At 40.7% G+C, this 16,673-nt stretch overlaps 1 protein-coding gene across 1 annotated transcript in view; it reads right to left on the bottom strand.

Moving 5' to 3' along the window:
* LOC146592643 (protein NEL-like) overlaps positions 1–16,622 on the bottom strand; it is a 41,571-nt gene extending 24,949 nt beyond the window's left edge. The window contains exons 1-2 of the mRNA XM_085310670.1: positions 16,413–16,622; positions 16,159–16,290 (exon numbers count right to left, since the gene is read on the bottom strand). Of these exons, the coding sequence (XP_085166796.1) occupies positions 16,159–16,290; positions 16,413–16,467 (187 nt within the window). The 5' untranslated portion in view covers positions 16,468–16,622. The remainder of the gene's footprint in view (positions 1–16,158; positions 16,291–16,412) is intronic.
* Positions 16,623–16,673: the final 51 nt, after the last annotated feature.

Here is a 16,673-nt window from a genome sequence, read left to right as displayed (position 1 = left end):
AGTTCACAATAAAAATAGTTTATTAAATGGAATAGGAACCTTCTCTTAAGAAAGAGTATGCTCTTAAGTGCATTTTAGGCCAAGCAAATAGTATGAACTGAACTATAAAACCTCAAACTTCTGCAGACCCACTTCAGAAGGGGGTATTCTAATTAATTGGACTCCACAGTTCCAGTTTAATGCGCACACAATAAGCTTTTAAAAGCAGCATCTGTAAACTGATTCTGTATCCGACTAAATTTGTTGAASTGCCCAAATTTAATTCTAGTGGCTTGTGAACAAAGGGTTGCAGGGTAAGGAGTCTGAAGAACATAATAAGGCTAGCTCAGTTCTGTTATTTTCCTACACTATTTGGAATTGGTGTCATATGCATAAATTCAGTGTCACTTCTCCTTATTAACATTTTTGGCTAATGTTTTCACACAGCCTGCACAGGGCAACAACATCTGCAACTGTTTACATTGTGCTTTTATTTAAGTAGCTGAAGAAGGCACAGCTTCTCTCAGCTAAAGAGGCAGAATGGGAAGCCGATCCAAATGCGAACTCTTTGCAAGGTTGAAAAGGTACAACAGGTTTTTAACCAGAGCACAGAGCATCCAAATTTTCAAGTCATACTCCTGTAACAATGATTAATGAAAGCTAAATAGAAAGAAGTAAAACAATCCTTATTAGACTAAAACCCTGCAATATTATGATATGCTTTAGATACTTCAGTGAGACAGTTGATTAGTTTAGTTTCTTTATATAACTATTTGAAGTGATATGTAAGACATTAGTTGATGTAACATTGAGCTGTTTGTCCTACACATTTGTTCATTCCTTCCCAATATGTTCCCATACGCTTCAGCAAGAATGTCAAAACAGGAACAGCTATAATTTTTATAAACCGCATCAACCTGACTTAGTTTCCCCAAAGCTCTAGGAATTCAAATCACAGGAGTTTAGGATGAAGCTTTTTGCAGTTCTACCATAAAAAGATTAAAGCAGAGAGCAAATACTGGCCCTATAAGGTCCCATTGGTCAGAGTTTCACTCCCTTCCAAAAGGCTATATGCAACCTAAGGAGCCCAGGAGCAATGCCCAGTTCAAGCCTGGGTGAATACTGAGATCTARTTGTATGCCAGCATCCAGCCAGGGTATTTCTAGACTCACCTGCACCTGAGTGCTGCTTAAACTGTCTACAACCTAATTTCCATGGAATAAAAAACTGAATGCAGGGAAGGACTCCAGTAAGTCTCCAAGTATGAATGAATAGGGCCTTGGGATATCCCACAGGCTGCATCAGCCCTTTKCAGTGTGCTGTATGCACCACTTCTGCGCACCTCCAGTCTTACTTCCGTTGCAGTGGCTAAACAAAGATGCAAGCAGAAAGCACTGCAATGAGACTGCAAGGGAAAGAGGAGGGCAAAACGCACTTGAACTAAGCAATCAAAACAAAACTGACTTGAAGCCAAACCACTGCATCAAATAAAAGCAATGGCAAAAGCATCARTTTGTTCTTGCAAGAGGCTCCTATCACCTTTCCTCTGCAGCCTTCCTTATTCTGAATATCAACTACATATTGGACATGTTCATCTCCTGTTCAACTTCTTCATCAATGACCTGGATGAGGGGACAGAGTGCCTCCTCAACAAGTYTGCAGATGATACCAAGCTGGGAGGAGTGGCTGACACACCTGAGGGCTGTGCTGCCATTCRGAGAGACCTGGACAGGCWGGAGAGTTGGGCAGAGAGGAACCTCACAGGATTCAACAAGGRCAGGTGCAGAGTCCTGCACCTAGGGAAAAATAACCCTAGGCACCAGTACCAGCTGGGGGCTGATCTGCTGGAGAGCAGCTCTGCAGAGAAGGACCTGGGAGTGCTGGTGGATGACAAGACATGGAACTACTGGAGAGAGTCCAGTGTAGGGCTACAAAGATGATCAGAGGGCTGGAGCACCTGCCCTATGAGGAACAGCTGCGAGAGCTGGGCCTCTTCAGCCTGGGGAAGAGAAGACTGAGGGGGGGATCTTATCAATGTGTACAAGTACCTGAAGGGAGGGTGTCAAGGGGACAGGGACAAACTCTTTTCAGTTGTCTCATGTGACAGGACAAGAGGCAGTGGGCAGAAATTGAAGCACAGGCAGTTCCTCCTGACCGTGAGGTGGAATTTCTTCCCTGTGAGAGTGATGGAGCACTGGCACAGGTTGCCCCGAGAGCTTGTGTAATCTCCTTCTCTGGAGATACTCAAGGCCCACCTGGATGCAACCCTGTCTAACATGCTCCAGGTGACCCTGCTTGAGCAGGGAGGTTGGACTAGGTGATCTCCAGAGGTCCCTTCCAACCTTACTGATTCTATGATTCTGTCACCCAGCAAGCTTAAAACAGGCAGACCTGAACTGTACCTGTACACCTGGTATACCTTGTGAGCTATACCTCACAACTGTACATTACAGGGAGTCACAACACACTGACACAGGAGACTACAGAAGGACATGTCTCTGACAACTCATGTCTTTCTGTCCCAGTTGGYTGTTTATACTGATAGCCTCAAAAATATTAATCATGTTATTTCCAGCCAAAACTGTATACACAAGTATATAGCTTGTAGGTATGTTAAATATAATAAAAAATAAAGTCATTTTGACTTAGCTCGAGAAGATACATCCAGTGTGGAACAAGAGAGGAAAAAAGCTTTGCACCTGGTCACACATGCTTGAATACAGCTGCAACATTTCTGACCCAAAATAACCAAGTCATCATTAAGCACCTAGTTCCCTTGTCTAACCTGGAGTAGCTTGTGTATTTGCATAAGCAATCACAATTTCATTCAAAGTGCTTTGTTAGTAATGCGTTGTTTTCCACAGTCAAAGCCCCCAGGCAATTTTGCTTTGTTTAACTTTATTTAAAGTTAATGGGATATTCAAAATCATCAACTACATCAAATGAAACAAAAATAGAACAAATTTAATYGAAGGGAGCGGGGAAACCCTCTACCTGATGTGGTAGAATCTGAGTATTGACTGGCAGCAATCCCTCAGTCTTGCTGCCAGGTCCTGGCACTGACTCTGATGACTTTAGGACAGAGTTTGCAAAACCAGGATTGTCCATGGCAAACTATGGCTGTAATACATAATATTCACTGTAAAATAATGATAACACTGAATACCTGTTTCTGCCTAAGAGCAGTCTGCAAAAAAAAAAAAAAAAAAAAAAAGATGACTCAGTACTAGCTTGAGGTTCATTATACTAGCAACTAGATTAAGCCTATGAGTTTATGTACTGGCTGCTTCTGGAAACTGGAGAAAGTCATACTGAGCTGAATGTTTTTGTAGTACTAAGCCTGTCTTCTCAGTCTGACTGTGGATTTCTCCTACTAGAATAGCCTCTTTGCATCCTTGTGAGGCTACAAAACAGCTTGTCAGGTGTTACCCACTAAAATATAATCAAGCTTTTAGATATGGCCAAACCCCTAATGATCTTGGGATTTAGGGTATGAAACAACTGGTTGTGGTACAAACATTTAGCTAGATCATATTACAGGGAAAGCAAGTTCATTTTTCCACCCCTAGCCACCTACTGCACAAGCAGAATCCAGCCGTTCCTGTGAAGTTCTCAAGTTAACACTGCTGCTGCTAAGGGCAATTCACTTTCTAGATTACAGATGAGGAAGTGTTATTTCAATAATGGTGAGGCTCAGTTAGTCAGCAGCATAGTGCAACTGAGCACCTTTGCTTGGTAGGTTGATACTTACAATGCAGGGAAATAAATTCAGCAAGATCAAGTGTCTAGATTTACACCATTATAGACATCCATTTTGGCTATAGCCCCCTTGGCAAGGAAGGAGTTACCACCAGGGCTGGAAGCAGGAGCAATCTACTGTAAGGTAAAGCAGCCTGGCCACAGAGGAGCAGGTTATGTGCACTCATTCAAAGATATGAGGGATCCACATCCGAGGGTTTCATGACTTTTGTACTCAGCAAAAAGATAAATATAGTGAAAATTCTAGGTGTAATATTTAAATAGAGCATATTTCTATAGGTAGTTTTTCAAGGTTTTGCAAATAAAGGGATGAGAAACCTCATTTTAAGAGAACTTGAACTTTACATTTCTCAGGCTCCCGATTAGAAGTCTATATTCTTAGCACTGGAGGCTGAGACAGATCCTACCATTCTAGATTGTTACTAAAACAACTAACTCCCAAACTGTCAAAGAAAATGAAGATTAGGTTTAGTCACACTGAAATCTACTAGCAGTGAATCAGTAACAACCTACAAGAACTCCTGAGCATTTATTTCTGAAAGGAAAACGTGTACCAATGCAGCAGAAGTGCATACAAAAGTACTATCGGGCATTTCTAAACATGTACATGACAGAAAGACATTGTCCCCGTCTACCAGAAATACTCTTTCACTGTAAATATGTCATCATGCAAGATACGCTCACCAAGAGAGAGGGTGCCTTTCAATGGGGACATATTACACGATAACAAAAATGACAAAGATAAAAGATAACTTCTGTTCTTGCTATAGACATTCAACTCTTCGCAAATTAAAGTGTTGTAAAGCCCTGAATCAGGTGTTTGTTATTGTAAAGTTCTCTGGTGATTCGTAGTTTCTGGGTTATCAACTATAAGATGCAATAGCATTTTGATTACTAGTTCTCTCCAGTCTGTATTCCAACACTATTATCAATCCCTCTTCAAATTCTGAACGCCTTTTATTCGCTCTCTTGTAGGTAATACCAAGCACTGCTACTTGCAATGAAGTTGTTTACATTGCTTGAGGCCAACACCAATATAAAACCAATTATGTTTGAACAAGGATACAGAACAAGTGAAGAGTGGGATTTTGTTTTCTTCATTTTGAATTAGGTTCTAGCTACATTTAAAAGGCTGCAGCTAGCACAGCTTTATAAATATATATGTATAAACATACACTCACACACTCCTTTAGGAGCAAAATAGTTTTCTAGAAGCTGCGCTGAGAACACCTTGAAACCTGCAGAGAAAAACCAAGCCTGTCTTGTTTTCCGTGCTGCTGCCATCAGTGGCTCATGCACCCAGTTATGCTTGACTGCATACTGTCATATGAGCACATTGTGTCAAACTGACCTAACAAACAAAAATATCGCACTTAGCAATGCTGTTAACATCGGGACACAGAATGAAGAGCACAAGAAAAATATATTGCCTTCCAGCTGTACTGGTAATGAAATAAAGGCACACCACACAGAAGAACCACTAAAAGACTGCATTTATTTCCAGAATAAATGGAAAGCCATTGGCCAGAATGGCCAGAATTTATAAAATTATGCAAGTCACACCATGGGGAGAAAGTCAGAGGAAGCAGTGCTGTTAGTTGTTTCCAAATGAAAAAGCAGGCTATTAAAGGTAAAAGTGGAATCAGTTACAAACAAAGTGAAAACTAACAGCAATAATAAACTACACAAGCAGATTACATTGGATGTAGATCAAGCTGGATTATATGAACTATCCTCCTTGCAGAAGACACTGCACAATCCAGGCTTCTCAAACGTATCATCTAGCCAACAAGTGTTGAAATATTTTTAGTCGCAGCCAGGATGGTGCATTGGGTTGTAGGATGACAGATGGTAGGAGACTAACCACGRCACCTTTGGATGAGGATGCTGCTGGGTGCAGACACTCCTATATCCTCCAGCCAACGCACCACATCTCCTCCTCACTATGTAAGTACTCAGAGACCTACTAATGGTCTCTGATCAGTCATTTTCTCTCAATAGTTCCTCTTCCTGGGACCTATAAGGTTACTCCAGAGGAGCAACCACCTGAGGCCTGCATTTGCTGATGCCCTGGAGGGTTTAGCTTTTTCCTTTCGTATTAGAAACCTAATGATTTCTCCCTCTTTGCAGTTGAGCTATTGCTGGAACTTATAGCTTTTGCTATAAAATTTTTGTACTCACAGCAGGGATACCAAAGCCTCCAGCTCAAGCTAAGCATTAGAAGTTTATTTTCAGTCTATATATACAACGGTGAGCTTAAGAAAGCATTAGCATGAAGCAGATCTTTATTTCCTAGATAACCTTTCAAACAGACTCCATCACYGTGGTTAATTTGACTGAAGGAAAGTCACCAACTCGGATTTWAAAAAAAAWWAAAWTTTWAAAAAATAAATAAATAAGAAAGCCCAAACTTCCATTCCAACAACAAAAGCAGCACAGCAAGGCCACCATTGGGGGGGGAGCGGGGGAATTGTCTGAACCATGCCAGACACTTCCAGCAATTCTGTTGCTAGCCACAGAAATCTCTGGCAATGGCCTGAGCAAACATCAGCAGATGGAAAGAGAAGGTAGGAGATCCAACTGTAATGAGAAACCAGGTATTGGAAGAAATGAAGGGAACAGGGCCAGTGGTCATGACTAAAAAGAGAAATAGCACCCAGGCCACCAAAATATCTTACTAGAACCCCCCCAAAAACACAACCAAACAAAAAGCTCTGCTAATCTGTTGTTTGTTTTGATGCCAAGGAAAGAAAAAGGCTAGAAAAATTTTGAATCACAAGTCTCACRTGAAAGAGTTCCATGCTTTGTGATACACATTGGGACTCGAGCTACAATTCCTAGAGGTCCCAAGAAATCCAAAAGTTCAGATTCTCCTGCAAGAAGGTTTTTTTTAACTATATTAAAAGATTCATGCTTCATGAGTGTGCCTGCTAGCCCCAGTGAATTAGTCACAAGTTTTAAAGTACATGCACAATTTATAAACTTAAATGAGTTAAAATTAGAAATTCATCCAAACTCTGATTTCCTTGCTCTTATAGGCTTGTTCTTACCCAAGCACCATTAAAAYAAACAAGAGCACTTAACAGTTTTAGTATTTTAGTATTCAAAGGCACCAGTTTGATTTTAATGAATATTGTGTTTGATACTCCATGTGTTTGAGAGTCTCTCCCTACATTGTAGCAACCCAGATTTCCAGACTATAGGAAAACTTAAAGAATCATCTGCTTTATTTTCAGCTTAACAGAATGTCTTACAATGACTACAACACAGTATGAAATTTAAAAAAGAAATGAGCTATGTTGTACAAAATCAAAATTATGGAAATTTTTAACACTTCTTTTAGTAGTTATTCTACAATATGAACTAGCTCACTATATCTCTTATCTTGGATCCTYTCCACTTATATCATTAGGTTACTTTTAGTTCTAGCTCTTTGAATACTAGATTCCTTCATTRTGAACTTCTGAGACTAATATTAGACATTTATGCAACACTTGTCTTTGCTTGGACAAGTTGTACATATTTAGTTMTTCCAGAATCTGTTTTAGTAAGCTRGGTCTTTACTGTATTGGATTTGCTGTTTTTGGTATTTTTGGAAATGGAGAAAAACAGAAGTGAATGCAACAACCCAGACAATCCTTTAAGGAAAAAAGAAAGCAAGCTGCCAAATCTTAGTACAAGATGCTTTCCTTATACTTCAAATGCTAATGCTGTATGTGGAGATTGTCGAGAGCTTTACTYGGCAGAGTACAGAAGTTTCCTCGGGTTTATCCCACTCCCAGAATGGGTGCAGAACAAGCTTGGAGACTGTTTCAAGTTCAAGAGATAMTAGCTAGTGTTACAGGAAATCTTCTAGCGCTTTTGGAATAGCCATGGCCTATTACACAAATACATGTTTAGGGAGCTATTAAAAACACAGATTATTAACCTCAAAACCACAGAAGTTCCTTTGGAACCTTTCTGGTTCATTATGCATTTGTATCAAGAGACTCTTAGATTCCAGCCATGGAGTCAAGGCAGGCTCATGCCTTCTTTACAGTGACTTTTTTCCACCAGATAAACAGTAAGGACATTATCATTTTCAAATTACACTTACAAATGCATTTATACTGGGAAAACAATACAAATATTACCCAGTCTAACAGAACAACTCTAAAACTGTGGGTCTCTTTTTACGGGGGAAATTGCCACTCAAATRCCACTAAAAGAATTCTCAGTTATGGATCACTAGCAATATTGATTGTAATGGCTCCTGTGGAAACATTACGGTCTATCATAACAATGTTGTTCCTGCTGCAAATATGTTAATCTGCTAAAACCCTTCTGAACAGTCTTCAGAATTCTCTTTTACAGCATGCCCATTATTTTAGCATCTTTCTGCAGTACACAGAGTTGTCAGTACCATCTCCCAAGATGGCAAAATACTGAACTAAGTTTTTTAAACTCCTATTTCTCTCTGAAGTCATCAGGAATACGGAAAAGTGTACATGAAAAAGAGCAAACTAAAATATAGTTTAACATAAATACCAGATTTTTCTGCAAAATTCTTGCACATTAAAAATAKCTACAGCAATTTTTCCAAAGTGCTTTAAAGAAAGAATTTACTCCCTGAATGAGACCATGACTTAAATAACATCTTCACAACAAATTTGTCTTAAATTTTTAAAGTCCAGTGAGAGCTACCTGAAAAATTCAACTAAGCAGTCATAATGGATATTCATCATTGAAAACAATAAATGACCAAACAAAAACTTAAAGTACTCTTACAATATTTTTCAGATTTTCCAGTGCAAAGTTGTTGGACAGAGATGGACAAATCAATACATTTTAAATATCAAGACAAAATATTGAGGGATTTAGAAAAAAAATGAGCTGCAATTTTTTTTTATTTTTTTTTTGTTAAGAATTCTGTCTAATGCTTCACCCTATATCCAGCTCTACCTTAAAAATTAAAATTAAGGTAGGAAAACACTGCTGCTGAGTAGATTTTTAAGTTTGGCACGTAACCAAACATGACAATGTAGAGAGAACTGAAGAGTAACTACATGAAAGCATAGTTTCCTGTGACAGCTATATATAAACTCCAGCTCTTATCCACTGGTTTTAAATAACTTACGAGCTCAGTTCTATACCTCCCTTAAGACGCAGTGGAAGCAGCAAAATTAACCATTCTTACCTCTCCAAGCCAGCATCCCTATACCCTGGTGAATACAGACTAGAAGACTGCAAGCAGTAAGGGGAGCATAGAAAATTTATTTCCCAGGTCTTACGAGCAAACAATAGTGTGTGAGAATGAGGGGAAAAAACAGACATAAAGGTTAATCTACAACATGAAGGAACATATAGGAAATGCTGTCCTCTGAAGCAGCATTGAGGAATAAACACTGATGCAATAAAAATATAAAAACCCCTTGCCCAGCTAGTCTCAGCCACTCTACACCACCACAGAACTATGTCACAACAAAACAGTTATATAAGGCTAGCAAGACCTTGCCTTCCCACGTCACTACCCTTTGCTAATTTAGTCCTCCTCCAGCAGTATGGAAAGACATGCTTGACACCTACCCAGAACAGTCACTGYGCCCTCCCTCTCAGGATACGCATGCAGCAAGGTGCCCGGTTCTTTCTGGCACCCAGAACAGATGTGGTCTCACTACCAGCATAACATTTAACCTCACCTGAGATCACAGCACCCTGCTATTCCAGCAGGAGAGGCTGGCTCCCCTTCTCAGGGCACAAGGGCAGCTTCACCCCCAGAGCAGCATACCAATAYCATCTTCCTGTATTTTTGTTCCACATATAACCTGGAGCCCACCTCATACTGGTCTTCAACTTCCAAATAAATACAGCAGGTTGAGCCCTGGGAAAATACTACCCAGACAATCTGTCTATCTGAGACAAAAATCTCTAGAAATTTAAGTTTTTTAAACCTTTAGAAAAGGCCTGATTACAAATCTAGTAACAAGTAATTGCAACTCTGGCTGTTGTTAATTAAGTATGAATTGGTTTGGGCAAAACTGAGTGTTTACACAGAACATGGTCATTTGAGTTAACCAAAACAAAACTGTCAGGAAAAAAAATATTTTGGACTGCCCCAACAGAAAAGGAGCCCCAGAGACTTCTATTTATTGCAAATATTTGAAGCAACCTGGCTGTGAAGAACRCCAGGTCAACAGAAATTCTACTGAAGTCAATGAGACTACTTGCAAAGTATGACATGGCTCCTGAATCAGCTAGTATTCAGCTGCTCCTTTACTAAATGCAAATATAAGTTTATTGGGGAGGGCAAAGTGGCAGAGGCAGGAGGCTTTAGCTAGCCTGTTGAGCTGAGCCAAAGCTGCGGAAACCATGCTGTTCAGCATCACTTCCCCCCAGGATCACAGCAGGTAAGTTACAGTGACTACATCAGCAAGCACATATCTCTTCTCCTYGTGCTTGGTCTTCCTGCAGAGTCTAAGCTGTTTGGATACACCAGAAGGTGCCAAGCACCCATACTGAGACATATGGCAAGAGATGCAAGTACCTGCAAAAAAAAAAAAAAAAAACTCAAAAACTTCAGAGGGTATATTTAATTTTGTTTCTTTCCCCTCCACAAAAGCCATTATAGAAAAATAAAAAACAGAAAAAAAAAATCTGTGTAAAAAAAAAAATCTTTACAAGAGGAACAGTGACATCATTTTTTAAGTCATCCTTAAAACATTATTGCTCTACACTTAAGCCTTCACGATGCTTTACACAACTAATGCACATTCTCAAAGACATTATTTGGAACTTTCAGCATTAGACAGTTACAATCCCTACATACTACAGGCCAAATTTTCTATCATTCCCTAACATTATTCTGCATTAACTAGGTGCTAATGACTACATATAGAAATTACAGGCATCCTTTCTCTAGAAATCCAAGTTTCTTTGGCAACTGCAGTATATTAGATCCACATTTACATTCTACTTCTCAGTTCTACCCTATACTCTTCCTTCTTATTCACAAGTCAACTATATTGTTCTTCTTTTGATAGCTTTCTAATTTTTTTTTTTAAATAAGCCAGCATGGCAGTATTTAGTGTGCAGCACAGCACAACACAATCTCCAATATTAGGTATATTTATCATTGTTCAGCAGTAAAGTGTGTACTTATCTACTGCACAGCTATACATGACAGCTCTGTGCACATTAATTCCACCTGGCTCAGGACAGGAAAGGCACACGGGATTCTCACATATCACCGCCTACATTTTGGGCAGACTCTTCAAGCAGCAAATGCTGCCCAAACACCTCCTCCTGCTACTGCTGCCACCACCACCAAGAGAAGGCGGATGCCGAATATTCACTCATACTTGTGGAGTGAGGCTGTCTCACAGCAGCTGTCCCCACTTTGCAAACTCCAGCAGAAGCAGGAGTCACCCAGCTCTGCAGGGTTCTTCTCTCTAGCCCCCACCCCAGCTGTAACCTCAACCCAAGTTGTGCTCTGCCCCAATAGCTACTATCAGCAGCAAATGCAGGGGTGAAGGAGTCAACCTTGGAAGACACAGAAGGTGGAAGGGCAAAGAGAGCATCAGTGGTAGGGATAAGCTGCTGCTCCAGGTATTTCAGAATCTGGATCTCTCTGGCCACTGAGTTGTCAGAGTAATTGGCTACACTAGATATTCCTAGTGCTGAAAAGAGTTTCATTTTAGCAAGTACTGGAGTTATTTCAGTCTTTCCCAAAACTATAGGACAGGGGTTTTCCTTTCTCACTTCAAAAAGTCCTGGGAATATTAAATATCCACAAGTGACCTCTATGCTGGAGGTCCCACATTTTGAGGATGCATTGATTCCAAGAGAGAAATCAGAGCTTGTGAGAAAAATAGCTGCAGATAGCTACACTCTACACTAGTCAGCTATGCCAGTTGGTGACATGAGCAGCCTCTCCTCCAGCTGTCTGTTACAGCTCCTCTAGGACAGGACTCTGGTCTTTAATACAGCTGGAGAGAGCGCATCTTATGGGACTCACTAATGCACATCACTGCAGGCAGCCAAGTTAGCTCCAGCTGCTGGCTGGCTTTGCCATCAGGAGATTAGGGAGTGCTCGTATGATCTCTTGCTTTGGAAAAGTTGTGGGGACAGTAACCTCTAGCTACTGGGCRGTGATAAGCAGCTGGGAACAGTAACATTTTGAACAGGCTCAGCTGGAACCAGGAGAGAGCATCTGTCTATAGCTCCAGTGACAGGTGGCAAGGAAAAAAGCATGTAAAGTGTATAGCCAACCTAAATTCTGTTTTTATAGGAAGAGAAMGTTTGTCACCTGGTTTTAGAGATGTTCTTCTAGCACTTTTAGCAATATTACGAGCGATACCATTGGTCAGAAACCAGTGATCCTTCCAAGGAACATTGGATATATAGGTAGTAATAGTCTTGCTAGCATTTAAGTACTGGGCTGATCATCTAGCCATGCAGCAATATGTAACAAACCATTTATACAAACTGGTCTATTTTAGTTTTATTTTCTGCCAGTAGTTTGTGCCAGCAAGACCCAATTCCAAAAAAAAAAAAGAAAAGAAAAGAAAGAAAAAGCAGTACTGTTAAGTCCTTTCATGTATCATACTGACAGATTAAATCAGCTCTTTGGTGTTTTATAGCACTTCTTGTTCCCCATCATAATCTACCATATACTGCCTCCAGCACTGTCCCTTCTCATCAAGAAGACATAAGCATTGTTTATAACCATGTTAAAATTAACATATCCTAACTGGTTTAAAAAAAAAAACAACACTCAGATGAGCACAAAATTTGGAACKCATTACAAATATATACAAGCCTTCCGATTTTCATGCCATCATGCCCTTTTAATTTTGCCTTAAATGTATTTGTGAGCATCCAACTGCACTACTCTATCCTCCCGTTATGCTCTTCTTTGACGGGTCTATATTTTTCTTACACATCACCTTGCTTTCATGTTTACTTTGTGGCTCTTCACTTGATTTAGAGGGAACCTTCTACTCTCCACAGCTGCTGGAGGTGTTTGAAAGATGCATCTATTATTACACAAATTCTTTGGGCAAGGCAACCTTGATTCATAGTATTTACATGCAAAAGCAGTTAAAGAAATGTAATACGGAGTCTGAAATCAGGGTGAGATAAGGTGAGAAAGCTGCTACAGAGAGGACTGTCAGAAAGAAACAAAGTTACTGTTACCTTAGATTCACATACTCCAGAGCAGTTTCCTGTTACAGGTTGAAATACCTGGCCTCAGTCGGAGTTTGCATGTGCTTAGTTAATTACATGCTCAAACTCAAGACATAGTCCCAATACATCCAAAAACCCTACTGGTATGCAGCCCATTGTTTGTGTTTATGAAAATTCAAGAGGTAGACAAAAGTTACATGTGCAACATGTGTAACAATTAGGGTTTTTAATATTTCATAGGAAAATGRCTACATTTGCTTTCATCTGCACTTATCCACTCAAATTTATTAACATGGTATACTTACAAAGAAAGAAGTATAAGAGTGACAATAATTGGCATATCTCCAAAAGGAGCTCAAAGCCTTCCTCAAACACATTAATTACACTTCARTCCACCCATCTGATTTCAGTGTTGCTTTAAATGTTATCCTTATTTTGGAAGAATTGAATTGATTTTTGCAAAGGGAAAACTGAGGCATTGAGAATGCCAATATGTATGAGAAGAGTCACCAGCAAGAAGTTTATGCCAAAGATCATCTGACTTCTGTTCTGATATTCTGGCTAGAAGAATTTTTTTTCCTCAATGTATTTTGACATAATCTGTTGGCTAGAAGTGCTGGCAGATGTTCATACATAGCAATACTAATATTCTGGAAGACTTCCTCCTATTTTCTACTCATATTTTCCCCACAARCTACAGTGGAGCATTTTACAATTACTTTGTAAATCACATTTCTGCAGCAAAAGAAATCCTTGTGGCTAAATAGGGCCAAATTACAGCAGTATTCAGGTGTTATCCACCACAATCAAGGAGCAGCAGGAAGCTAAAAAGCTTAGAATTCAAGACCATGGTATCTAATCCAACTGAAAACAAAGGCAAGACTTGYGAAACAAATCTTTACTTTGTATGCAGATTTGACTGCAGATTTCAAATGGCTAGATTGATTTCTAAGTCAGAAACTATAAGGAGTAATCTAAGGTTTCCTGAATTGTACATAATAGAACAAAASTACCTTCACCAAGAAAGCACATACTCTGCTCTATGGTCTAGAAATAGAAGTTCCTTAAAAAAAAATCAATTATTGAAAGAAGAATTTATCAGTGGCCAATTAGACACTAACAATCTCTCATGCTGAAGATTGATGCTGCACCCAATTAAGCAATTTCTGCCCAGTCAAAACTGACTTTCTATCTAGAAAAAGGACACTATTCTGCTTTAACTGCAGGTACAATTTTAATTGTCCATGAACTGTCAGCAGCTCAACCTGCCACTCTTATGATTACTTTCCAAAATAAAGGCCTCTGTTTAGCCCTTTTTTTTTTTATGTTTAAGTGTACCTAAAGGAATATTTTCTGCACAGAAGAATGTAACACAGTCTGAGCTTCAACCTTTCTCAGGCTGACAGCACCAGCTAGAACTTCTGGCCAGTAGGAAGCACAACAACAACAAATTATCTGAAGAGGATTTACAGATAAGGGATTATGCCAGCTGAGAACATGTTCTACAAAAAACCTCTAAGGGTAAAATGTATGTTGCACAAAAAAACRGAACACTGTTTAAAGCTTTGAGAGCAAGTTCATAGATCATTTAAAATCATTTGCATCTTTTTAGACTCAAGTCAGTTGTCTAAATGACTAAGGCTTTGACTTAGGCAAAAGAGGTAAAAATAAATTTGAAGTCTGCAGTTCATACATTTCAACTTTACACATTGCAAGTACMTATATTAAAAAGCATACATTGCAGTGTTCCCAAGGCGTTAGCTCTAAGAGCAAAATAAAAAGAAGTCTGAATGAGTATGGAAATTTCTATATTCTTAAATGCAAGTTAGAAAATGAAAATTTGTCTGTTCAGGGAAGCCTCCATTTCTTGAATGAATGTCAGCTGCCCAATTATGCAGTAACAGAAAAAGTGCATCCAATCCTGCAGGGTGCTAAAGACTTCCCAAGGGATACTGACTGAGTTCAACCACCATTTTAGACCAAAGTGTTTTTGTCCTTGTTATCCCCCTGCCCATTCCTCTGAGCAAAAGAAAAGGGGTGTATGTAAATTTAAAGTCATGTCCTCTTTGTTATGACTAAATRGACAAATTATTTGGGATTTACATACTTGTTTTTACAGAAAAAGGGGGACAACTGAAAAAAAAAGAAAAATCTAAATATTGTTTACTAATCTAGTAATCTTTTTGCCCCAAAACTGGGAAAATATACAGTAAAAAGACTTATTATTACAATCCTAATCGTATTACCACTGAATCAGATGGAGTTTTGACTTTTTCCTATTTTAACACTGTTGGGAGCCTCAAATCAGAGCACTATACCTTATACACTACACCTATTTTAGGACATGAACCACAGAGCTGTACAAGTGTGCTGCCACACTAAGCAGTTACCCTCTTCAGAGGTCTCTGTCAGAAGCAGCGAGCCCACCGCTGACATTTAAGAACAGCATGTGTCAGTGTTTCTTAATGCACATGCCTGTGAGTCTCCACCTTAGTATCCACAGCGACACATGCTGGCTGTACCAGGGAAGAACATCACTACAGAGATCACCTTAAAAAAGCCTTTGGCAACTATTTACCTCCTGACAAATTATCTCATTAATGCAAGCATGAAAGAAATTCTCTCTCCAGCTCTTATCTCCCTGAAATTATAACTATTCTGTATGGTAAACACAGCCTCTTGCCTGTTGCACCAGAAATTCTTCCAGAGCTTAAACTCCTAGCATGCCACAAGAAGCCAATAACCATGCCCCCATATTTTAAAACTACAAATTGATGCAGAAATTTTCTCACTCCAYCAGCTGTTGAGCCATATTTCTTGCTCTTATTCAGCCAAGTTTATAAAAAAAMCCACTCCATTAGCTTTCAGCTCAAAATTTTGCTTTTAAAGGTCACTTTTAGGCTTTTTTAAAAAATGAGGATGGAGATTTTTCCCAAAAACATATCCCTGACTCCAGCTTCATGCAAGATGTCAACACACTATTAAAGCATAGCTTAAAAAAAAAATACACTGAAACAAGCAGATACAASGAGCAGCCCACTCCAGTAAGTTTGGCTATGGGGTGATAGATGTTACTGACCTAAGTTGTTAATAATAAGGGCTGTTGTCTGGTTTTGGAACAACCCTCCTAAGCATGTTTTTGAAAGGGGGAGCATGACTGCTACTTTCTTTCCTTCCCCAGCACACACAAAAAAAAGGAGGGAGGGGGGGAAGAGGAGGAGGAGGGGGAAGGAGAGGGGAGGGAGCTGCCCGTACCTGGGAAGAGGAAGGCTTTGCTCCCGTTGTGCAGCCCCGGCACCTGGCGCACGCCCGCCGCCGCGGCGCCGCCCAGCCGCAGCTCGGACAGCACGTCGATCTGCAGCGAGGGGTCCACGCCGAAACCTGCAACTGACCCGCAAACTCCGCGTTACCACCACACGCCGCAACTTTCCGCCCCGCGGGCGGCGGCGGGGCGCGGGCAGCGCCGCGGCCCCGGTCCCGGTCCCGGYCCCGGCGCGGCGGCCGCCTACCTGCTCGGAGGCAGAGGAGGAAGCAGAGCGCGCCCGCGCCGATGCCCGACTCCATGGCACTCGGCGGCGCTCAGTCCATAGTCCCCCTTCCCCGCAGCCGCGGAAAAGCCTGCGGGCAGCGCCCGGGTCCCGCCCCGTCTCTCACCGGGAGGAGCGGACCCCCCGCCGCCCCGCAGCGCGCATCACGGCGCCCGCCGCCGCCGCCCTGCGCCGCCGCCGCCGCACACAAAGCGCGGGGCGGGGGGCGCTGCCCTCCGGCCG

The sequence above is a fragment of the Rhea americana genome, unplaced genomic scaffold (genome assembly GCF_003343005.1).
Source record: "Rhea americana isolate MKP2758 unplaced genomic scaffold, rheAme1 scaffold_322, whole genome shotgun sequence".
Taxonomy (NCBI): Eukaryota; Metazoa; Chordata; class Aves; order Rheiformes; family Rheidae; genus Rhea; species Rhea americana.
Note: the sequence above shows the minus strand (reverse complement) of the source record. Positions and strands in the feature narration are given on the sequence as shown.